The 24,839-nt window shown below is 44.3% G+C and overlaps 2 protein-coding genes across 2 annotated transcripts in view; one reads left to right on the top strand and one right to left on the bottom strand.

The window, feature by feature from the left end:
• OXSM (3-oxoacyl-ACP synthase, mitochondrial) overlaps positions 1–1,603 on the bottom strand; it is an 8,072-nt gene extending 6,469 nt beyond the window's left edge. The window contains exon 1 of the mRNA XM_079947377.1: positions 1,480–1,603. The gene's annotated coding sequence lies outside the window, so the exon portion shown is untranslated. The remainder of the gene's footprint in view (positions 1–1,479) is intronic.
• Positions 1,191–24,839, top strand: NGLY1 (N-glycanase 1). The gene is made up of 11 exons (XM_079947361.1): positions 1,191–1,501; positions 6,456–6,678; positions 7,792–7,954; positions 9,676–9,895; positions 11,613–11,734; positions 12,440–12,585; positions 13,427–13,537; positions 16,964–17,128; positions 19,596–19,781; positions 20,729–20,906; positions 23,912–24,839. Exons 2-11 carry the CDS (start codon positions 6,574–6,576, stop codon positions 24,082–24,084), a joined length of 1,569 nt encoding a protein of 522 aa, XP_079803487.1. The 5' UTR covers positions 1,191–1,501; positions 6,456–6,573; the 3' UTR covers positions 24,085–24,839.

Genomic DNA, 24,839 nt, shown 5'->3' with positions numbered 1-24,839 from the left:
AGCAGTGCTATTTTTCTAGAAAAAGAGGTGCCGGAACTCACCATGAATGCCTCCTTTGTTCTCTTATAATAGTAATGGCACCCAACAGAGTGATGCTGGAACTGAGTTCTAGTGAGTTCCAGCTTAAAAAAGCCTTGAATACCAGGGATATGGGACTTTTTAAGGCCTGGTGACCATACTTCCAAATTATTCTAACACAGAACAATGCTGATATTGGCCTTTGGGCTACATGCCAAAATAATGAATGGGTCAATGCACAAGAATTAAAATGTACATGGCAGCTTCCAAGTCAATATTTTTTAGAAAGGCCCATCTGCTCTTATGCTACCTGCTCAAGAAACTCTCTGAAATTGGAACTCGACCTTGCTTAGCTCTCTTGTGAAGATGGGAATCAATTAAGAGGTAAAGCAATTTCAGTTGGAACCCTGCAAAGGCTGCATATTTCAGTCCCAATATACAGCCTTTGCAGGGTTTGAACTGAAATTGCTTACAATAACTTATTAGGTCACAATTTGCTAGGAGACATCGCTATGATTTAGTTGGCAGATGAGACAAATAATCAAAATAATTGGTACAATAACTAGCTATATCATAAGCAACTCAATTTGCACTGCAGAGTATTCTAACGCTTGGACAAATTAGTTCATATATTTGTTTCCTTTCCTGTCTTTTCTCTGAAAAAGACCCAGTGTGGTGTAGTGGTCAGACTAGGACCTGGGAGACGAGGGTTCAGATCTCTGCTCAGTCATGAAACTCACTGGATTACCTTGGGCATACACAAATGACAAAACCTGACACGACTGACCCCAATAAATGGGTCACATTTTAGGGGGCGGGGCTAAAATACTAAACATGTTATTTTGTAAAAACATAACCATGAGATCACAGCATAAACCAGGTCAATGAATCATTCAACAAATCAACCTAGGAAATGCAGAACCTGGGAAATCCCTACTGTTATAGGGAGTCTGATTTCTTTCTAACCCAAAAGGAGTGCCTAACAGTTTGGCCACTCGCATTTCTGGTGAAAATAACAACCAGAAAGAAGCTGGTTCTTGAGCTTTAATAAGGTCTAGAAGACTAGAGTTTCGAATGTGATGGCAGTGGCGTCATTCTCGCTACTGCGCATGCTCGACAACCCTAAAAAAATAAATAAATAAACTAACGCGCGGGGCGGAGCGAAAACGTCGCTGCGTTCACAGAAGTTTCTGAAAAGGGAGGGAGGATTCCGCCCGCTCGCCTCACTTTCTGTCTGGAGTCGCCGCCGCCGCTGCCGCCGCCGCTTGAGGCAGCTTTATCCCGAATTGAGTGCGGGCGGGCGCACAGCAAAGTCCAACTTCCTTGCTCGCTGGCAAAGACACCCAGGGTGGTCAAGTGCCGCTGTGGGAGGATGGCGGCCGCCCTGGGACCCTCCGCAGCGGCGCGCTCGTCCCTGAATCCCACAGAGACGTTTTTAGAGGCCTCCCGTTTGCTGCTTACCTATGCGGATAAATAGCATCAGGTGAGGGGGTGCGGACGGGCCCGGCAAACAGCAGTGCCGAGGGTGGTGAGACGGCTTGCGCCTGTGTCGTCTCTTCGCGGAGGCCGCCGGGACACGACGGCGCGTCTTGGTAAATAAAAGCTTTTGGACCATGGATGAAAGAGCTGCGTGTAGTGCCGCGGGCGGGCGAGGCAGTGATTGCCTTGACGTTGCCCTGTTTACCCAGAGTATCGGTTTGCCCATGCTGCGTTGGGTCAGCTGCAACCAGATCTCGCCCTCCTGTGGGGCCAGTTGCTTAAAAATAGCAGTCGCGAAGCCCCCTGTCTTGCAATTGCTTCTGCTGTGTGGCCTTACCATTGTCCCCATTCGTTGCACCAGGGTGTATATATAATATAATATGAAGCTGCATCTCAGTGCTCCTATTGAACTGTGAGACACATGCTTCTGGCCTGCTGTGATTCCTGGTAGATCTTAATTTTGAAGAACCTGTTTGTGGTAGCAGGCACCACATGCAGATTAGAGAGCCTGGGTGTGATAAATTACAAGAACCTCTGTGGATACACAGAGTGCATTTCCTTCTCCACTGAATTTGTTATGGTGCTTTCAGGCCAGAGAGTTAAGATCTCTGGGTACAGATGTCAGAATTAATAATAATAATAATAAATTTTATTTATATCCCACCCTCCCAGGCCATAGCCAGGCTCAGGGCGGCTAACACCAGTAAAATTACAGTAAAAACATAATGGGGGGGCCAATTTAATATACAGGTTAAAATGCAGCCTCATTTTAAAAGTAGCTCATAGATCAAAATCATAAGGGGAGGGAAACATAAGGGTCAGACTGAGTTCAAACCAAAGCCAGGCGGAACAGCTCTGTCTTGCAGGCCCTGCGGAAAGACGTCAAGTCCCACAGGGCCCTAGTCTCTTGTGACAGAGCGTTCCAAAAGTCGGGGCCAGTACTGAAAAGGCCCTGGCCTTAGTTGAGACCAATCTAACCACTTTTCGACTTGGGACCTCCAAAGTGTTGTCATTTGTGGACCTTAAGGTCCCCCGCAGGGCATACCAGGAGAGGCAACAGAATGCAACAGAAAGGCCCAGAGCAGCCATTTTAGAAATAAAGTTTTAGAAACAAGCAAAAAATAAAATAAATCAAAATACTGGGGTGTGTTAAAGAAGCCCGAGGAAACAATCTGGAACACTACCAAGGTACCCCCAAACCAGAACGTTTATATGAGGTATAGAATGGAATGATGTGGAAATCCTCCAGAAATCTTAAGAATCCACCTTTTGTAATGGAGCAGGTTATTATTTATGACTGGGGGAAGGGAGGGGAGGAGAGGAAAACCACTGCTTTTGAAAAATGCTAAATACTGTAACTAAATTCACACCAAGAGAAATTCAGCCTTGAAGAGTGCTTGTTTTACAATAGGCAGCTGTTTGAAAACACTGCCCAGAAATTTAATTGAGTAGCTGCATATCAAACTGCATAATTGAAATGCCCTCACAGGACCAAATGGGAATCATGTTGATCTACACACTGAATCTACCTTCTAAGTACCGTAGTTAAAATGAGTTTTCAAAGATCCCAGGATATCTGGTTCTGAGGTATTCTAAAGAATCAGACTGGCACACCCTACAAAATAAAATGAAATTGGAACTTAATGCAAGAAATGTAGCTTCTTTTTTAAGGTTGTGGCTTACTGCACCACTCCTATTTAGTTCCTGTTTATTAGGATTCCTTCTGTAAACTTTTGCCTAAGCGATCACTGGAATAGGAAGTGTTTTTAGACTTCCGGGATTGCTACATCAGACTAATTCTAGTTCAATCTGGTGTGCAGATCTGATTATTTTGGATGCCTTATAACATGGTGTTTCAGGTTGTTTTAATAGTAAAAATGGGTTCTGGTTAGGAAGGGTTAATAAAATCTTAATTTTACAAGGGTATTGGGTCTCATTACTAAATAAGGTTCTTAAGTGTCTGAATGGGAAAGGTTTTGGCATTAAAGACATGTGTGATAGCTAGTGATGCTCCTTTTGTACAGTCTGTATCAATTATTTTTTCTTCTTACACACGTTTACCAGCTTCTGAATAGACATATACAGGATTGTGCTGTCAATTCCATATATTTCAGTTAGATTTCTGTGAAGAAAGATTAACGACGTATAATGAAAGGGCAATGGGGTTGCTGCATTTAATACAACAGATTGCTGTTACCAGTTTGATGCCCAAAACTTCCCTAAGCTGGGAAAATAGCTCTTCAAGCCTCTTTATGTGGCAATGACAGCTGGTTCAACAACTGGTTGTCATTTTTTTTCTGAGCCCAGGGACAGACACTTCAAAGAGGAAGAGAGAATGATCACATGGAGTCTGTCCCTAGAAGTGAGGATTCACAGAAGTAAGAATCCTTTTCTGCTAGTTGGAAAAATCAATACAGATCAATAAAACCCATGCGTATTGATCAGTTTAGATTATGTGCTGGGAGATCTAGGCTAACTGGCTTGGGCAGATGGGAGTTGTAGTCCAAAACATCTGGAGGGCACCAGGTTGTTAAAGGCTGTTCTAGGCACCAAAAATAAAGAGAGAAGCTTTGCTTGATGCTGACAGGACATAACATTTGGCATTAAGCAGTGTTAGAAACTGGGAGAGAAAAGCTAGGAGCCAAATGGCTTCTGGGACTTGGGTAAGGTAAAGGTAAAGGGACCCCTGACCATTAGGTCCAGTCGTGGCCGACTCAGGTTGCTCATCTCGCTTTATTGGCCAAGGGAGCTGGCGTACAGCTTCCGGGTCATGTGGCCAACATGACTAAGCCGCTTCTGGTGAACCAGACAGTGCACGGAAACACCAATTTACCTTCCCACCGGAGCAGTACCTATTTATCTACTTGCACTTTGACGTGCTTTCGAACTGCTAGGTTGGCATGAGCAGGGACCGAGCAATGGGAGCTCACCCCGTCGCGGGGATTCGAACCGCCGACCTTCTGATCGGCAAGCCCTAGGCTCTGTGGTATATCCCACAGCGCCACCCGCATCCCATAGGACTTGGGTAGTGGGTGCCAAAACAGAATGTCTAGTCGCCACGGGGTGGGTGGGTGTGTCAGCAACACTTTTTATTTATTATTTTGATAAGCATGAATTAATAAATTAATATGCAATTCACATAACTGACACATTGTTAATATCATATTTTTAGCAGAAATGGTTAATATGTATTTAATTTGGTGTTTACAATAAAAAATATTGGTACCACACTCCAGTTTTCAAAACACTCTACTCTTTATTGTTAAACTCCTTAACATATTGTCTATCCTTAACATATACTTCGAAGCTCCAAAGTACATGCATTTCAGTATTCCTTGAATGTCAGCCAGGCGCAAAAAATGGCGCCCATACTTTTTGAGGTGCTCACAGATGAAGAATCTTTAGGTGCAAAATGCGCCTGGCGCCCTGCTAATTTCGAACCCTGGCACACTAGGGATGCATCCCTAGAGTGGGCATTTCACATATATCTAACTGAGAGCATTTTCTTAATATGCGAAGTTTAGGGATGCAGAAGAAGGTCTCTAAGGATGACAGCATCCTTTGAGCAAGAGCATCTGGGAGAAATCAGTCCCAAGCCATTTTTTACTTTTAACTAAACACAAGAACTTTGAATCGCGTCCAGAAATGGCTCACCAGCCAGTATAGTGACTAGCTATATACCCTACAGCTGGTCCTAGTTAGCATCTTGGCAGCTGTATTTTGAACAGACTGAAGTTTCCGAGAAATCTTCGGAGACAAACCCAGAACACTATGTTGTGGTAATCTGGGGGGGGGGGGGGGGGGAGAATGAGTTACCATGGTGTGGAGAACAGCCAGGTTTTATCTCTTTGCTTTTCTATATACATAAGATTGGACTCCATAGATGAAATCTTAAGCATGGTTATGGAACATCTGAGAAAATGTTGTTAAGGCTTCAATGTTTAATGTGCATTTCAGAGAGCAACTACAGCTTTGTAAGCTGAAAACATACAACTCCAAGTGTGCTTTTACTTGGAAATAAATTCCACTGAGATCATTATAAGTATACTTAGGATTGGGGTGTGAGTGATAGAATCGACATCTCTGATGATAATACCGACTTCCAGCTGTACACAGATGAGGAAGAATCTTGTATTAAGAACATGAGGCAAGAACAAAGCTCTGCTTAGTTCCAAATCCTGTTTTTTCATAGTGGCCATTCCAATGCCTATGGGATGTCAGCAAGCAGGACAGCAGCCACCAAATTGCCCTCTCCTGTTGCTCCACAGTAACTGGTTTAAAGGTAAAGGCACCCCTGACCATTAGGTCCAGTCATGGCCAACTCGGGTTTATTGGCCAAGGGAGCCGGCATACAGCTTCCAGGTCATGTGGCCAGCATGACTAAGCTGCACTTTGACATGCTTTTGAACTGCTAGGTTGGCAGCAGCAGGGACCGAGCAACGGGAGCTCACCCCGTCACGGGGATTCGAACCGCCAACCTTCTGATCGGGAAGTCCTGTCACGGCTAAAATGGCCGCTGTTTCTTTAATGTGAATAAAGCTGGGTCAGCATGACTCAGCGGCTTGCAGCAGGTTGTATATATATAGTGAGAAATGTTAGTCTGAGACTGAGGCTGGTGTTTGGGTTGGTTGGTTGGTTAGTGCTGGTGTGTATAGTTATTCAGTCGTGTTTTGCACAAAGACTTTTAAGAATAAAACTCTGCAAGGATATTCTTCTGGACTCTTTTATGCTGACAAGGGTCTGAGGACCAGGCCGAGGAGACAAAGGGAGGTCAGAACCCATCGCCCTAGGAGTAATCCCCACTAAATTCCGTTGAACTTGTATGAGTAGATATGCCTAGGATTGTGCTGTAAATAATTCAGTCCAGGTGCAAAGCCAAGTGGAGGTGCTAGTGCTGGTTTGTTTTTGTTTTTTGCATCTCAACACAGAAGACTTGACTTTTGTAACTATCATTTCAGGGGGAAAACCCATCTCATTTTTCCTAAGGACGACACATCGATTGAGCAACTGCGCAAAATCTGAGACCTAGTTGCTGGGGAGAGAAATAGACGATTGAATGGATCAAATACAACCGGAATGTCAGGATCCTCTTGGAGAGTAACAGACATGCAGCCTGTTGCACACCGGCCGCCGAGAACTCTTGATTCCAATCAGGACCCAACCTCTCAGCCTGCTGTCATGGTAACCACTTCCGAACTCTGTTATGTCGAACAAGGAAATAGTATGTGTAAATTTAAGTTTCACCCTCGAGCTGAGTTCTTTAATTCATGTAGCAACTCTTGGGAAGCAGTGTGGTGTAGTGGTTAGGAGCGCTAGACTCGTAATCTGGTGAACCAGGTTCGCGTCTCCGCTCCTCCACATGCAGCTGCTGGGTGACCTTGGGCTAGTCACACTTCTCTGAAGTCTCTCAGCCCCACTCACCTCACAGAGTGTTTGTTGTGGGGAAGGAAGGGAAAGGAGAATGTTAGCTGCTTTGAGACTCCTTCAGGTAGTGATAAAGTGGGATATCAAATCCAAACTCCTCCTCCTCTTCTTCTTGGGAACAGTTTTCGCCTCTTTGTGAAATGCCGATAGTTATATATTGCATCAGACGTTGAGATTGGGGGGAAACCACCTTATGAGCCAAATTGTGACCCCTTAATTTGGCCTGTAGCCCAGAGGTTCTTCATTCCTGATATAGACACACACTGAAATCACTTCCTTGTGGGAGAATGCATGAAGCCAGCATGCACAGATCATTTTGTTGCATGATTGTACCTTGGTGCATGTTGCTGAGTGTACATACACAGATGCTACTTATCTCTCGATCAGGTGTGAGGAACCTTTGGCACTCTGGATGTCACAGAACTACAATTCCCATCATTCCTGGCCATTGGCCATACTTGCTGGGGCTCATGAGAACTGTCGTTCAGCAGCATCTGGTGGGCCAAAAGTTACCCATATCTACTCTAGATAAATGGGGAGTCTCCAGCTTTCCGATCTCACATGGAAGAAAACTAAGACAAGGGTCGCTGAGTTCTATTAGGTTTCACCAGGAGGGAAAAGAGAGAGAAATACAACAAGTTTTGATTTAATATGTAACGAAATAAAGTCACACTCAGGCCGGAGAACATGGGGCATTTTGTGATTCTTCCATGTGTCGTAAAGTTCAGATTCAGAAAGTCTGAGTAGATTGTGCTCCTCATTCCCATGTGAATATTCCTCTTTAGACCATTTAGAAGAACAAATGACCAGAACTTGTTAGAAAATCTGTTTAAGGCAACTGAAACGAGACATTTCCACCCCCCATTTCAGACATTTGAATCAATCTTCTTGAAGACACTTCAATCAAACTTTCTGCATGTAATGGTATATGAGAACCCTAGTTTACAAAAGAAAGCCTTGGCTTGCATCCCAATCCAAGAACTGAGCAGGAATGCTCATGAAAAGCTGATCCAAGCAAGGAAAATGGACAGAGGTAATAAGTTAGATATGATTTGGAAACATGACGATATTAACTAGAGCATTTGTGTACAAGTAGGCGTATTTCTATCGATGTACAAAATTAGACAGAAGGGGAAGCATTTCAGAATTAGCAGCTGCCAAGTATGGGGCACTGATGAGGTTTTTCTTTAAGAATATTACAGTGGTACCTCTGGTTACGTACGTAATTCGTTGTAGAGGTCCGTTCTTAACCTGAAACCGTTCTTAACCTGAGGTACCACTTTAGCTAATGGGGCCTCCTGTTGCCGCCGCACAATTTCTGTTCTCATCCTGAGGTAAAGTTCATAACCCGAGGTACTACTTCCGGGTTAGCGGAGTCTGTAACACGAAGTGTTTGTAACCCGAGGTACCACTGTATTTTACATCTAAAATAAATACTCAAATTCATATGCAGCTAGGAATTACTGTTTAGCATCTGTGTAGACCGAAAACAAAGAGTTGATTTGATGTTGATTCCATCACCGTTGACTTGATCCTCTTTAAGCAGCTCCCTTCTTGTCATTGGCCTGGTTCACATGTTAGGTAAAGGTAAAGGTACCCCTGCCCGTACGGGCCAGTCTTGACAGACTCTGGGGTTGTGCGCCCATCTCACTTAAGAGGCCAGGGGCCAGCGCTGTCCGGAGACACTTCCGGGTCACGTGGCCAGCGTGACATCGCTGCTCTGGCAAGCCAGAGCCGCACACGGAAACGCCGTTTACCTTCCCGCTGGTAAGCAGTCCCTATTTATCTACTTGCACCCAGAGGTGCTTTTGAACTGCTAGGTTGGCAGGCGCTGGGACCGAGCAGCGGGAGCGCACCCCGCCGCAGGGATTCGAACCGCCGACCTTTCGATCGGCAAGTCCTAGGCGCTGAGGCTTTAACCCACAGCGCCACCTGCGTCCCATGGTTCACATGTTATGTTATACATGTTATGTGAACCATAACATGGTTCACATGTTATGCCTAGCCAAATGTTGGCTTAGCACAAACGGTGTGGGCTCCCAGGGAGCTTCTAATAAACCCTTCGCTCTTCCTCAGTTCTTTTTGCTGCTGTGCTATGTCAGGTTTGTCTTAGCATGTCAAAACATGGGCTCTGCTATTGAGCTACAGCCCTCTCTCTCCACTTCAGGTACCTAATTTGTGTCTTTAGAAAACCAGTAATACAGGTGAAACTCGAAAAATTAGAATATCGTGGTCATCACAATTACAACAAATAAAGGCTTGACATATCTCACTTTGGATGTCATGAGTCTATCACATATATTAGTTTCACTTGAATTACTGAAATAAATGAACTTTTCCACGATATTCTAATTTTTCGAGTTTCACCTGTACTTCCAAGTTCTATACCAGATTTGCTCTCAAATGATTTGCCGTGATTATTTCCCTGTCCTCATTGGGAAATTGCTCCCGATTTCTGGTCTGCTTAGGTGGCAGTCCTGTGCATGCTTTCCTGGGAGTAAACACCAGTGACTTTCTTCTTGGTGAACATTCCTGGGATTACACTATTATAGCAAGCCTGGGTAGCTCAATTGGTTGGTGCGTGGTGCTGATAATGCCACGGCTGCAGGTTTGATCCCTGTATGGAACAACGACATGTTCAGGCATTGCAGGGGATTGGACTAGATGATCCACAGGGTCCCTCCCAATTCTGTGATTCTGTGCATTCAATATTCACATGCTCCGTTGTAATTGCTTTTATTTAAATTTTTACAGGACATGCCTTGAACGAACAGGACATACTGTTGCTGGAGCTCCTGAACTGGTTTAAATGCGATTTTTTCCAGTGGGTAAATAACCTTCCATGCAGCAAGTGTGGGGGCCAGACAGAATCTAAAGAAAATTTGTCGCCTAGCGAAGACGATCTGAGATGGGACGCGAGTAGGGTTGAAAATCACTTCTGTAACCATTGCCAATTCAGCAACCGGTTTCCAAGGTTTGTATAGGACATAGGTGGGTTAAAAATTTGATCTGTGTTTGAAACTGTACGCTCAGTACAGTCGTACCTTGGTTCCGGAACGCCTTGGTACTCGGGACGCTTTGACTCCCGAACGCCGAAAACCTGGGAGTAAGTGTTCCAGTTTTCGAACGTTTTTCAGAAGCCGAATGTCTGACGCAGCTTCCAGTTGAGTATAGAAAGCTCCTGCAGCCAATAGGAAGCCGCGCCTCGGTTTTTCACACGGTTTCGGGAGTCGAACGGCCTCCCAGAACCAAGGTTCCACTGTATGTTTTTGGAAACGACTTTTTCACTTATTTATTGACAATTCCCTTATATAGCACGTGAGAATAATAGTGACCTTTGAAGCAGTACCATGAAGATACTCTTAGTCCTGCTTTCTGTTTTGCTGACAGGTAGCATAGAAGAATGGATTTGTCACACAACTCTCTTCAAGCCCAGCCAGCTTAAACAATGATCATGAGTGATGGTAGTTGTAGAACCTTTGGCCCTTCTAGATGTTGCTGTACTACAACTCCCATGATCCCCAGCAAGCCTGGCTAATGTCCAGGAATGATGGGAGCTGTAGATCAGAAACAGAGGGCTGACCGGAGGTTCAACCACCCATTACAAGATAGATTCAGAAGCACTGTCGCCATTCAGATATCCCATGTTTCAGAAATTTGCAGGCGGCAGTTGAGATTAAACCCCCTGTAGTCTGAATAAATGCAAAATATCAACATACCAAAGTTAATTCTGTTGGCTGTGCTTTCAGTAGAGGTTGTAAGTTGGGATGTCCTTGTTCAGCAGTTACCGTACTTTTCCATGTATAAGACTAGGTTTTTTTACTAAAATATAATGTTTAAAAGGGACGCGGGTGATGCTGTGGGTAAAACCTCAGCGCCTAGCACTTGCCGATCACATGGTTGGCGGTTCGAATCTCCGCGGCGGGGTGCGCTCCCGTCATTCGGTCCCAGCGCCTGCCAACCTAGCAGTTCGAAAGCACCCCCGGGTGCAAGTAGATAAATAGGGACCGCTTACCAGCGGGAAGGTAAACGGCGTTCTGTGTGCTGTGCTGGCTCGCCAGATGCAGCTTGTCACGCTGGCCACGTGACCCGGAAGTGCCTGCGGACAGCGCTGGCTCCCGGCCTCTAGAATGAGATGAGCGCACAACCCTAGAGTCTGGCAAGACTGGCCCGTACGGGCAGGGGTACCTTTACCTTTACCTAATGTTTAAAACGGGGGTAGTCTTATACACGGGGGCAATCTCCCCCCATTTTCTTAATTCTGAGTCCCCCAAAATAGGAGGTGTCTTATACACGGGGGGGGGGGGGGGGTTATACACAGAAAAATACAGTACTCAGTTTGATAGCAGGTAGGGATTGGGGAATTTAAAGCAGGGGCTAGATCATGGAAGAAGCCTGTATATTACCTCTTTATTTATTACATTTGTATATTGCTTCAACGTCACTGCACTCTAGGTAGTTCCACAAATTAAAATGCTGGTTTACATTTTTGATGCAAAAACGATAGGGAGGGAAGACAAATTCAAGACCCATGACCACTGTGTGAGGGAGTTCTTGGGAGGGAATTATCTAACTAGCATATTTTAATAATGTGGCATTTCAAAATGTTGGCAGCTTATGATAATGGTTTTAGGTATTCATGGCAATGACAGCAACACCCCCCCCCTTTTAAATATAAAAAATGTGCACAGGTACAACAATCCCGAGAAACTTCTGGAAACTAGGCGTGGCCGTTGCGGAGAATGGTCCAACTGCTTCACCCTCTTCTGCAGAGCTGTGGGTTTTGAAGCAAGATATATTTGGGACGCAACAGGTATCGTTACAACTCTTTCTCTCTGTGTAGTGAGCCAGTGTGGTGTAGTGGTTAAGAGCGATAGACTCGTAATCTGGTGAACCGGGTTCGCTTCCCCGCTCCTCAGGGTGACCTTGGGCCAGTCACACTTCTCTGATGTCTCTCAGCCTCACTCACCTCACAGAGTGTTTGTTGTATGGGAGGAAGGGAAAGGAGAATGTTAGCCGCTTTGAGACTCCTTAAAGGTACCCCTGCCCGTATGGGCTAGTCTTGCCAGACTCTAGGGTTGTGCGCTCATCTCACTCTAGAGGCCGGGAGCCAGCGCTGTCCGCAGACACTTCCAGGTCACGTGGCCAGTGTGACGAAGCTGCTCCGGCGAACCAGCACCAGAGCAGCACACGGAAACACCGTTTACCTTCCCGCTAGTAAGCAGTCCCTATTTATCTACTTGCACCCGGGGGTGCTTTCGAACTGCTAGGTTGGCAGGCGCTGGGACCGAGCAACGGGAGCGCACCCCGCCGTGGGGATTCGAACCGCCGACCATGTGATCAGCAAGTGCTAGGCGCTGAGGTTTTACCCACAGCGCCACCCACAACGCGTCCCACAAGACTCCTTAGGGTAGTGATAAAGCCAGATATCAAATCCAAACTCTTCTTATAGTTTCCTGAGATGGAAGAGGTGCCTTTACAATGTTGGTTACTTTCCTCTGGCCTTTCTCTCCTGCAGATCATGTGTGGACCGAAGTTTATTCCTCATCCCAGCAGAGATGGCTTCACTGTGACCCTTGTGAAAACGTCTGCGACAAACCCCTCCTCTATGAGATGGGCTGGGGGAAAAAGCTTTCCTACATTATTGCATTTTCTAAAGACGAGGTATGGGAAGGCGGTGTGGGTTTGAAATTAAGGCAATGCTCGCAAGGGAAAGTTTTCCCTTTAAGCATTTTTAAAGCAGTTTGATCATTCCTTGACAAAGGAAAGAGGAGCTCTTTCATGGAGTAGTTCTGATATTGCAGTGTGTGAAACTTTCAGCTACTTCATAGCCAGTGTGGTGTGCTGGTTGGAAGGTCAGACTAAAAGGTAAAGGGACCCCTAGACGGTTAAGTCCAGTCAAAGGCGACTATGGGGTTGCGGCGCTCATCTCGCTTTCAGGCCGAGGGAGCCAGCGTTTGTCCACAGGCAGCTTTCTGGGTCATGTGGCCAGCAGGACTAAACCGCTTCTGGTGCAACTGGACACTGTGACGGAAACCAGAGCACACGAAAACGCTGTTTACCTGCCCACCACAGTGGTACCTATTTATCTACTTGCAATGGCATGCTTTCGAACTGCTAGTTTGGCAGGAGCTGGGGAAGAGCAACAGCAGCTCACCCCATCGTGGGGATTCAAACTGTCGACCTTCCAGTCAGCAAGCCCAAGAGGCTCAGTAGTTTAGACCACAGCGCCACCCGTGACCGTACCTGGAAGGTCAAACTACGCCCTGGAAGACTAGGGTTGAAATCTCCATTCAGCCATGAAGCTCACTTGCAGCCCTCACCAGTTCTCAGAAAGCTACTTCGCAGGTTTTTTTATAATATGCAGATGCAGAGAGTCCTGTACGCCTCCATCTTGACATCTTTGGAGCAGGGAGAGGGGAGATGGGATATGCATATAATAAAAAAATCAAATGTAATACTTCGTAATTTACCCCCCTCTTCTTTTTCAACACATGCTTTTCAGGTTGTTGATGTCACCTGGCGCTACTCTTGTAAACATGAAGACCTGCTCCCACGGAGGACCCAGGTCAAAGAAGCAGTCCTACGAGAAACCATCAATAACCTTAATAAAGTGGTAGGTCGCTTTATCTTAGCAGGCTGGTTAAATTTGCACAAGTATTGCAACGTAAGCTGCCCTTGAATCAGGGACTCAGTCAATCAATAGATTTTTGTTGTTTATAGCCAACGGCCATCGCAATACAATATAAGCACAAATCGCACAACTACAGAACAAAACATGTTACATGCACCAGACCAAGACAAATCTACAATGTCCGGAATGTCTACCATGTTGCAGTTCAAAGTTGTTAATAGAGGGCAACGTGTTGTGAAATTTTGTTTCTGTTTTTTTTATTATCGTTTTGGGGGGAAATGACTTTTTATGTGGTTGGAATGACCGGTAAATGTAAAGGGACCCCTGACCATTAGGTCCAGTCGTGACCATCCCTGGGGTTGCGGCACTCATCTCGCTCTATTGGCCGAGGGAGCCGGCGTACAGCTTCCGGGTCATGTGGCCAGCATGACTAAGCCGCTTCTGGCGAACCAGAGCAGTGCACGGAAATGCCGTTTACCTTCCCACCGGAGCAGTACCTATTTATCTACTTGCACTTTGACGTGCTTTCGAACTGCTAGGTTGGCAAGAGCAGGGACCGGGCAACGGGAGCTCACCCCATCACGGGGATTTGAACCGCCGACCTTCTGATCGGCAAGTCCCAGGCTCTGTTACAAGACAATAAAATCATGGCATTGGACCTTTGCCATACGAGTATCAACTTGTAACTAGAACTGGGTGATACATTGATAAATTGTCTGAAACTGTTATGGTGTTCAGCTGGCAGTGCATTGTGCCAGTTCAAATGGCCTGCAGGCAGCAAAGGTGCAGGCAGGCAGAGCCTGAGAAGGTTGCAAGCACAGTCCTTCTCGGGCTCCATCTACCTGCATGCTTGCACCTTTGAGGATGTCCCCTGCCCCTCTGGCTCGCATGAGCTGGAGCGGGATCAGGGCTTGGTAGGGCTGGGCGATCTGTCTTGGCTGCTGCTTCTTCCCCTAAGGTGGAGAGGAAGAAGCAGCCGAGATACATTCTAGAGTCGGACGTTGTGATATATCAGCATATTGTAGTATCTAGCTGCTGATGCATAATGATGTTGAAAAACATATATTGCCCAGCAATGTTTGTGACACCAGGGAAGCAGGCAGCAAGAGTTGTTGGCAGAAAAGCACCTGCAACTAGTCAGGCCTGCAATCTTCCAGGCTTGCTTCTGCCACCCTAAGCACATCCATTTGAAGGAACTGCATATATACAGTTGAGCATGCTGGAATAATGCTCTCTGAAATTTTGGTTTTGGCTAGTGGCACATTTTCTACCAAAAAAAAGGTCCATTGCTGTTTTAAAGCAGTTACAGTTTTTATTATTATTACACTAAAAGTGCTTGGTTCAAAACTGCCACATTGAGTCTCATTTTACAGTTCTCTTTCCAAGGTCCGTGCCAGTTGTGAGGTGGTTTCAGGTGGCTTACTAGCCAGTTGGGACGCAGGTGGTGCTGTGGTCTAAACCACTGAGCCTCTTGGGCTTGCTGAGCAGAAGGTTGGCGGTTCGAATCCCCGCAACGGGGTGACCTCCTGTTGCTCTGTCCCAGCTTCTGCCAACCTAGCAGTTCAAAAGCATGCTAGTGCAATTAGATAAATAGGTACCGCTCCAGCGGGAAGGTAAACGGCATTTCCGTGCGCTCTGGTTTCTGTCACGGTGTCCCGTTGCACCAGAAGTGGTTTAGTCATGCTGGCCACATGACCCAGAAAGCTGTCTGTGGACAAACGCCGGCTCCCTCGGCCTGAAAGTGAGATGAGTGCTGCAACCCCATAGTCGCCTTTGACTGGACTTAACTGTCCAGGGGTCCTTTACCTTACCTTACTAGCTGTGCCTGCCTCACCACTGCAATCTGTGGCAGGTGCCTATGAACCACTTGGTATTTTAACATTCTCACAGTGCCTCACAATGTAGTGTCACTCTGGGAAAATGCAACAATTTGAAAACGGCATTTCCAAACTTCCTGATGCTGCTCAGGAAACCTTCCAAGGGGCAGCGGTGAATGGGAGCAACCAACATCAGGCAAGAGTCAACATAGGTGCAACGTGTTGGGGCCCTGCGTCCTGGCAGCTGTCTTAAAAGGTAAAGGTAAAGGTACCCCTGCCCGTACGGGCCAGTCTTGACAGACTCTGGGGTTGTGCGCCCATCTCACTTAAGAGGCCAGGGGCCAGCGCTGTCCGGAGACACTTCCAGGTCACGTGGCCAGCGTGACATTGCTGCTCTGGCGAGCCAGAGCCGCACACGGAAACGCCGTTTACCTTCCCGCCGGTAAGCGGTCCCTATTTATCTACTTGCACCCGGAGGTGCTTTCGAACTGCTAGGTTGGCAGGCGCTGGGACCGAGCAGCGGGAGCGCACCCCGCCGCAGGGATTCGAACCGCCGACCTTTCGATCGGCAAGTCCTAGGCGCTGAGGCTTTAACCTTTAGCGCCACCTGCGTCCCCTAGGGCCACCTGCGTCCTGTCTTAGGTTATAATAATAATAATAATAATAATAATAATAATAATAATTTTATTATTTATACCCCAGCCATCTAGTTGGGCTGCCACTCTGGGCAGCTTCCAACACATATAAAACATAATGAAACGTCAAACATTAAAAACTTCCGGATACAGGGCTGCTTTCAGATGTCTTCTAAATGTTGGGTAGTTCTTTATCTCCTTGACTTCTGATAGGGCGTTCCACAGGGAGGTTGCAGACCCTAACTCTGCCCATAAAAGAAATGGATGTTTTGTTTTGTAGGTTTATCAGCAACAACAGCAAAAGCAAACACACCTTCAAATATTTTGTTGTTTCTATACTATTGCTTTCAACTCTTTCAGAATTGTACATCTCTGCCCTATATGAGTAAAATTGTTCGAGGCTTACATGAATTGTGACTGAATTAGGCCTTTCAGTTTAACATGTGAGGCTCTGCAGGGAAAAAGTGTCCTTCATTTGGGAATCTATAACCTTTCCACTTATGCATTAGGTTAATCACCGTATCAAGACCAATGCTACCAGGACAGTAAATTATGTGGAACAAAATAATTGATCCAGGCATTATCCTTCCTTGAATTTTTTTCTCTTATGTAATAAAATGTTAGAGCTCAGCAAAACGCAGTGAGTTGGAATAAGATCTACAAACCCTATAAACCCAAAAGTTAATTTCCAAGTAAATTATAAAGATTTGATACTGGTCCAAAGCAGTGTGAAAAAGGTTTCAACCTACTTTCCTGTTGCCTTTGTGTTCAAACGGTGCATTAATACAATTTTACGTGTACCCTGGTTATCTGGCCCATCTGCAGTGGTTTCTGACATTCAAAGAGACTGTATTGAAATAAATGATTTGCATTTTAAAAAAATTGTTACACCAGGGAGAGTGGTAATACAGTTGAAATTAATTTTATTTTTTTATCATTGCTTTCTGAAATCACAGAGACAGCAGTCTTTGACGGAAGGAAGGAGAAGGGAGCTCTTAGAAAGAATAGTTGTGGAGCTTGTTGAGTTCATTTCTCCTAAAACCCCTAAGCCGGGAGAACTTGGCGGAAGGGTATCGGGATCAGTGGCTTGGAGAGTCGCCAGAGGTGAAATTGCTTTGGAGGTATTTAATTCATCAATTGGTGATCATTTTAGAATTCTTAGTTTATGGTCCAGTTGCAGCTTATTGACTTTAGGGCCCCAGTCCAGAGAAATTTAATCATGCTGTAATTAGTCATAAGTTACTTGTCCTATTGATTTCAACGTTGTGATAGTAATATTTGTTTTAGCCATTATTGAGAACAAGAAGAACCCAAACGCCCACTGATCTATATATAGATGGAAGCAATCAAAAGTAAAGTAAAAGTAATGATTCACTCAAAAATTTGTTGTCAGCTGTCCCAATTACATCTGCTCCAGGCAATCAAAATAGAGTTGTTTTGTGGACATCAAAGCAAAAGTGCTAGGTTTTTGGTTTTAATCCGTTGACTGAAGGATTAATGATGGCATTTTATCGTTGTATAGCAGGGTATTGTCCTGCTACTACTACTATTACTAATTTATTATTTTTACCCCATCCATCTGGCTGGGTTTCCCAGCCACTCTGGGTAGCTCCCAACAGAATCTTAGAAACACGATAAAACATCAAACATTAAAAACTTCCCTAAACAGGGCTGCCTTCAGATGTCTTCTAAAAGTCAGATAGTTGTTTATTTCCTTGACATCTGATGGGAGGGCGATTCACAGGGCAGGTGCCACTGCTGAGAAGGCCCTCTGCCTGGTTCCCTGTAACCTCACTTCTCGCAGTGAGGGAACTGCCAGAAGGCCCTTGGAGCTGGACCTTCTACAAGAGCTCTATCCCGCTTTTTGATTGAATTGTCCCCAAGGCAACTTACAATAGATAGTAATTGCACTCATATAGCCCAAACGCATAGAGCCCACAGCTGTTGGATGGGGCCTGAGCAGTCTGCCCTTCAACTCTGCAGTCCCAGGGCAACTTGTCTGTCCATCCTGGCTGATGGATGGGGGCAAGTCCATCTCCTCCTTGCCATCATGCCATTTCTGAGAGGCAGAGGCACAGCCTCCCAGTGGCCCTTGGCATGTTTCTCTTCCACCTTAATGTCACTGACTTTCTGAAGATTAGATACCAAGGTATATGTATGTCTCTGATTCCTTCATATGCCCCCTGGTATCTCCAGAGCCCCCCTTTCACAATTTAGGCATAGACAAGACAATTTACCCTGCTAATGTTGCGTTCTCCCTCCTATTTAACTTCTAGTGTTGACTGCTGCATAGGATGTAGAAGTGATACAGTTACAGTCATACTTTGGTTCTCAAACTCCTTAGTACTTGTACATTTTGGCTCCTGAACGCTGAAAACACGGAAGGAAATGTTCCGGTTTTTTCAACGTTTTTCGGAAGCCGAACATCCGATGCGGCTTCCGCTTGAGTGCAGGAAGCTCCTGCAGCCAATCGGAAGCCGTGCCTTGGTTTTCAAACTGTTTCGGGAGTCGAACGGACTCCCGGAATGGATTAAGTTCTAGAACCAAGGTTCCACTGTATTACTCAGAGGGTTTTGGGTCTGTTAATTTATTTTCACTACATACACTTTGTATACACTTTGTATACACTTTGTATACAGTTTTACTGACCAAACCTTCTTGCAGTTTAAAACAGTGGTGTACCATCTAAGGTATACGATTCAAGCGAAAGAAAGGAATGGGGAGGAGAGAGGGATGTAATAGAAAATGGTGGTATCAATTTTGTCATGTTGTTACATAATGATCTCATGTATGGAGAGGACAGTTCTGGAAAGGAACCCAATGCCCAGCTGAAGCAATGGAGAAGTCATTGCTTCCTCTTCTCCCTCACTGAGGTGGCCCACAAGAACAGCTGCTAACATGTGACAGTTCCGGGAGGAGATAAACTAGGTTGGCTCCATTACTAAGCCAAACTGCCTTGTTGGTTTCTGAAGATGGTAAATCAGGCAAGAAGATTGCTTCCACAATCTTCTTATTCTTCTCTGGGCAAGAGCTCAAATTGTGTCAGGAATTCGCCTGGCAACAAGTCATTTCTTGTGTAGTTGTTTCTTTGACCCTGGCATCATTTTGCTCGTTATTTTGGCCCTCCCCGTTAGATTGATCAGGATGAGATTAAGGGGAAAGTACACTGAATAACAGGAAATATGATAATGGGCCGACTCAGGTGATCAGTCTTCAGAGATACAGTCATACCTCATGTTACGTCCGCTTCAGGTTGCGTATTTTCGTCTTGTGTCCAACAGCAACCCGGAAGTACCGGAATGGGTTACTTTCGGGTTTTGTCACTCGCACATGTGCAGAAACACCAAATCACGCTGCACACCTACACAAACATGGCACTTCGAGTTGTGGGCTTTTCACATTATGGACGGGCCTCTGAAAAGGATTCCGTCCGTAACACGAGGTACCACTGTGTCTCTGAAGTCACCCCTAGAATATACTTGCATATATATGTGTGTGCATGTGTCTTGTGGCAGATATTTATTATAAGTAATTAGGGGACTAATAAATATCTAATGAGAATCTAATTTGTACCTTTGGTCATAATAGAGCAAAGAAAGGATTTTTATTCCAACTGGAAAAGAGAAGGCCTCTAAGCTGCTCCACCTTAAATACAATATAGTAGAAGATTGTTACACACGGATATCCAATAATAATGAAAAGATTAGTGGATGGGAAAAAGGAGTATGGAGGATGGACTCTATGTGGAGAAAGGTTGAATCAGACTGGAAAATGGTGAGTATTGTACCAAGGAAAGTTATCTTATAAAACTTATTCGTTCTAAGTGTAATCATCTTGAAGCCGCAAGGCTTTTTGTTTGGTTTTTTGCTTCTGTGGATTTTTGTGTGTTCAGCTTGAGTTGGTAAATATTAATGTCCAGCTTCAGTTAAGATTGCCGGATGACCAGAGTAGCTGGGAATAAAAAGCAGTGTGTCTTTCAAAGCAGGATGGTAGAGTTGGCTGAAGATAACAAATATCTGTTCAGATATTAAACCTTAAGTCTGACATTTCCCATTCAAAGGTGGACGGATACAAGAGCTGCCTGTAGAAAAAGAAATCCTGCCTTTCCAGAAAATTAATTTTTCAGCTTCACAAAAGGGTCTTTACATTATATCTTTTTTCTTCATTGCACATGAGTAGGTAGAATTTCCTAATCCAAAGTGTTACTTCCCCATCTGCAAAGCACCAAAGTATGTCAGTCACCTTGCATTAATGAAGGTCCTGCCAAGCTCATTTTCATTTCTAAAGAATCTAAATAACAGTTGGAACATATAAGCTCACATACCCAAGGAAAGGAGACTGGCAGATATGAAGAAGAAAACATTTTTAGCATTGGGCATAAACAGCAAATCAATTCTACAATAAAATCTAAATAATGTATGAGAATTCTGCAAAGTATTATTATGTATGTTTCAGTAATGAATTGAGCTATTCATACTTGCTGTTACAAATTCAGTCCAATAATGTATGTTTGCTCCAGAATAAGTCCCATTTTGCCTAAACACACTTGCTAGCTATGGAGTAACTCTCATTGAGTTCAGCGGGATGTACGTTGAATTAACATAGATAGAATTGTCACCAGGTACATACTTAGACTCCTTAGGTTTTGCTTTACAAGATTGTAGCTTTAACAAATACAGGTTTTTTTTAGTGTTTCATGTGTGCATTTTGTTTCTAAATAGGTTTATTTAGCTCGAAAAGAAGGATCATTATCTGGTTACATCTGCTGGAAGTTTGAATGTGGCTCAGTTGGGCTAAAAATTGACAGCATTTCAGTCAAAACAAGCAGCCAGACATTTCAGAGTGGAAAAGTAAGGTGGATGCTGCGATCTGGCAACACGGTAGTTGATGTAAATGGAGGCAAGTGTGAAATTCCTCATTTTTTGAAAGTGCACTTGCAAGCAAAGCAAGAGCAATTAAGATTAATTTACGTCTATTCTTTTAACTATGTATTATCTTATACTGTTAATAATGCTAATTCATTACAGCCATGCAAAGTAAGCCATCGGTTCCATTTTACAGACGTGAGACTGAATGATAATAGCTGGCCCAAGGTCACCAGTAAAGTAACTGGCTGAAATTGAACTTCAGGTGTTTCTTACAGTACAATCCTGCCCAACTTTCCTCAGAAGTAAACCCTGCTGTTCTCAGTGGACCTTACTCTTAAGGCAGGTGGGGGTAATATTGCATCCCAAAGCTTTAATCCTAAAGCCACTTACTTTGGAGTGAGCACCATTGAATGCAGTGGGAGCCAAGTTCAATCAAGCATCTATAGGATGCTACTGTTTTTTCTAGATTTTGTGGATTGAAAAAACGAACGTATACAATTCTGAGCTGCTCTTTGTTACATATTGGGGCGGTGAACCTCTCTTGCTCCACCCATCCATCAAGGGCTGCATTCCCTCAATGTGCTCATGGCCGTATCACAGCAGATCCATCTCCACACACACTTCTCTCATTTGCATAGTATTTGCTTTTAGTTTGCAAGTTACAGGTGCAGGAGCACAATCAGGATCTGGACCCCACAGCAAGGGCCAAACCATTTAAAGCCCCTTTTCCATCTCCTGGGTTCCCAATCTAGACTGGGTCCCTGCCAGCCATTTTGCTGTACTCCTGTTCTGGTTGTGAAGAAGAGACAACCCTTCATTGCAGCTAGCTCAGAAGCCAAGAAAAAGGCCTCATGGGCCAAACGGAAAACCTGAGATCGACATCCACTGGCCAGAGGTTCCCCTTCCTTGCTTATATAGATGACAGACCTGACAAACAATATAATTTGCTACCCGTTCCATAGAAGCTATTAAGCTGATTTCATCTCGTTAACTGCAAACGGGACTTAGATAAGGCACCCATTATAGACTGCCTTGTTCATCTCTCCTGTGGTTTTGGCCCATAGGGTTGCTTGTTTTGGGTCTTTATTAGACGTGAATCTTCAATTTGGCTGCAAACATTGGATTATTCTGAGGCAGGAGAACTTTTGGTCTCCTGCCATTGGCAAAGCATCATTGAAAGCTGTGGTTGGAACCAATGCTGTGCGATATATCAATAAACGGTTTGAAACTGGTGTGAAGAGCACATTGCAATAACATCTTTGAGCCTGTAATGTATAGCCAAGGAAGCCTGCCTTGCTTCCTTCGCAAACGGGCTGCATCCTTCCTTCTTCCTCCCTTCCTCCTGGTCACTTCTCCTGCCCATCCCCATCCTCCACAGCCCAGCCACTGCAAGGGGCGACAACTGGGAAGGAGCATGCAATGCCAGGATCCCACGCTCAGAGAAACATCTGTTCAGGGTTTGTTTTCTTTGCAAGTGAAAACTACAAAGGAGGCTGAAGGAGGAACCCAGGAAGAGATACGATAGCAACCTAGGGAGGGAAGGAGCGAGAGGGAGAAAGAGAATGGGGGGGGCACAAAGTGCCCAGGCCACTTAGAAATATACTTTCTTGTGTTATGACCAGCTGACTTAAGCAATAGTCTGGGAACAGCTCCTCTTATCTTGCCCAGCTCAAATCGCTAGGTCTGCTGCCTCCCAAAACTACTTCCTTTCAGTGGGAGTGGGGAGAGAAGGGTATATTGCAAAATAACAATGAAATAATAACAGCAGAGGCAATCAATCCTTCTAGCAGCTGCCTGCACGACACAAACACCACACCCAACACTCTTTCACCTCGTCACTCTCCAATGAAGCATGTCTATGAAACCTGGTGGAGTCCCATAGGCTCAGATTCCTGACTTGCTCCTGCAGCATCCTTCTCCAGCATTTGTTGGGGGGGAAATATTTTTCTTCTCGCCTGAAAATTTCTCTGGGTCCTTGCAGGGGCAGGGGGTGGTGTTATTGAGGTTTGTGTGTGTGTGGTATTCAATGAGAAAGTGGCAAGGAAGGGGCCTGATGGTGGTGGAAGTGGCAGGGATGATGATGTGGCTGGGTGAGGACCAGAAGACATGCACTGATTGCTCTGAATCCATGGCTGGTGGGTATTTTTCGCCTAGTATTATCGCCCCTGGCAGTGGCTAGGCAGGCTGATCCTTCCCAGCGATTTTAAAGCACCGCCTTCCCAAAGATCACCCCTCATGGTGGCTGAGCCTTGTAGAGGGAGGAGTGGGCATGAGTGGGACTGGGCAATTTCAGGGATCATGATGTATCAGTGCATCACAATATTTAGCTGCTGATAAATCACAATGTTAAAACAGCCCTAGTTGGAACTGCAGCAACTGAATGAACAAATGATATTTCCCCTTCAGAACCCTTTTTGACCCTCTTCTGCTCTCTGCTTCTGCTCTCTCCCCTCCAAGGATGTATGGGCATTGTTTGGTTTCATATTTCTCTTCACCCCCCGCCCCTTAAATCCTTTGCATGATTGCCCATGACCGTATTCCTTTAAATGTGCTTGTTTTGCATTTTCTGAATTGCTTTCTGTCCTGGAGACAGTGTAGGCCCATCTAACCCATCTCCACCAATCTGGAATAATTTTTGGCATGATTAAAACAACAACATAGACACCAATTTCCAGATGTTTACCATGCAGATCAGATGTACATTACATATCACCGTGACCTGGGGACAGGGACCCAAAGAAGAGAAGTCCTAAGTCAGTTTAAATACTAACATTCAATAAGCTATACATTGGAACAGGCATCACAAATCCCTATTTGATTTTAGTATATCTAGGATTTTTCCTGAAGCAGATAAAGCATAAAAAACCCTATGAATAATAAATTAATTTTGACAATGGTCCATACAATTGTCACTAAACAAAAACTAATTTGCAGTGTTTCTTTAACACTATCCTTCTAAAATTAATGTTTTTTTATTGGTATTTAATGCATATTGCTTTTTTAACAAAAACTGTTTTGTCTTTCCCTTCTTTGTAGATAAAAGTCTTCATTCTTATCCCGGTATTTCCAACGTAACAGATGTTATCTTGGAAGCTGAACTAAGTGGAGGGGATGGTGATATTGCATGGCAACACACACAGCTGTTTAGGCAAAGTTTAAATGAGGCTGAGGATTGTTTTGAGATCATTTTAAAATTCAGTGATCTTTGAGTATCTAGATAGATATTTACAGAAGACATCTGTATCAAGCAAGGACTTCTGGCACAAAATATAAAAGAAATATATGAACTACGTGAAGACGTCTTGTCTAATACATTGTATCTTTCTTATGACTGTTGAGAAGAAACAAATTTTGTTAATGTAAAAAATAAATCCTTGAAAACTAGCACCAAATAGTTACATATCAAAGGGAAAAGATGCATCACTTTGCATTTAAAAGGCAAGAGAAATTAAGTCTGCAATTCTGTGCACATTTACTTGAAAGTAAACTCCATTGAACAAAGTAGGAGTTACCTCTGAGTAAACATGCATACTCTTAGGTTGCATATAATTGAAAATTAATATTTTCTTATGTTCAATCTATACTGAAAGGTGGTTGGTTTTTTTTAATTACAACTGAATGAAGATTTTAGCTTCTTTCAACTTTGGATTTTGGAATTTGTTAAAAATACCTCATGTTGTTTTATGTCATCTGTTTGCTCATAATTTTATAATAGACAATTTATTGCATTCCTAATATTGAAGTAAGATTATGGAACTGCAGAATGATTACTAGCTCCTGATATAATTTTTGCTTGAATTTATTAGGCTTTCGGAATTGAAACTGTGTAGACAAAAGAGCTAATTTTGATGACTGTTAAGTCCTCCTTAAATCTCCCCAGATGAAATTTTATATATATAGCTATACTAGAACTAAATATTTTGGAGCTTGGTTGGAAAAAAATAAAGGTATTGTGTCCCTGAAA

The sequence above is a fragment of the Podarcis cretensis genome, assembly GCF_951804945.1.
Source record: "Podarcis cretensis genome assembly, chromosome: 12".
Lineage (NCBI taxonomy): Eukaryota > Metazoa > Chordata > Lepidosauria > Squamata > Lacertidae > Podarcis > Podarcis cretensis.
This window is presented reverse-complemented; position numbering and strand designations above follow the sequence as displayed.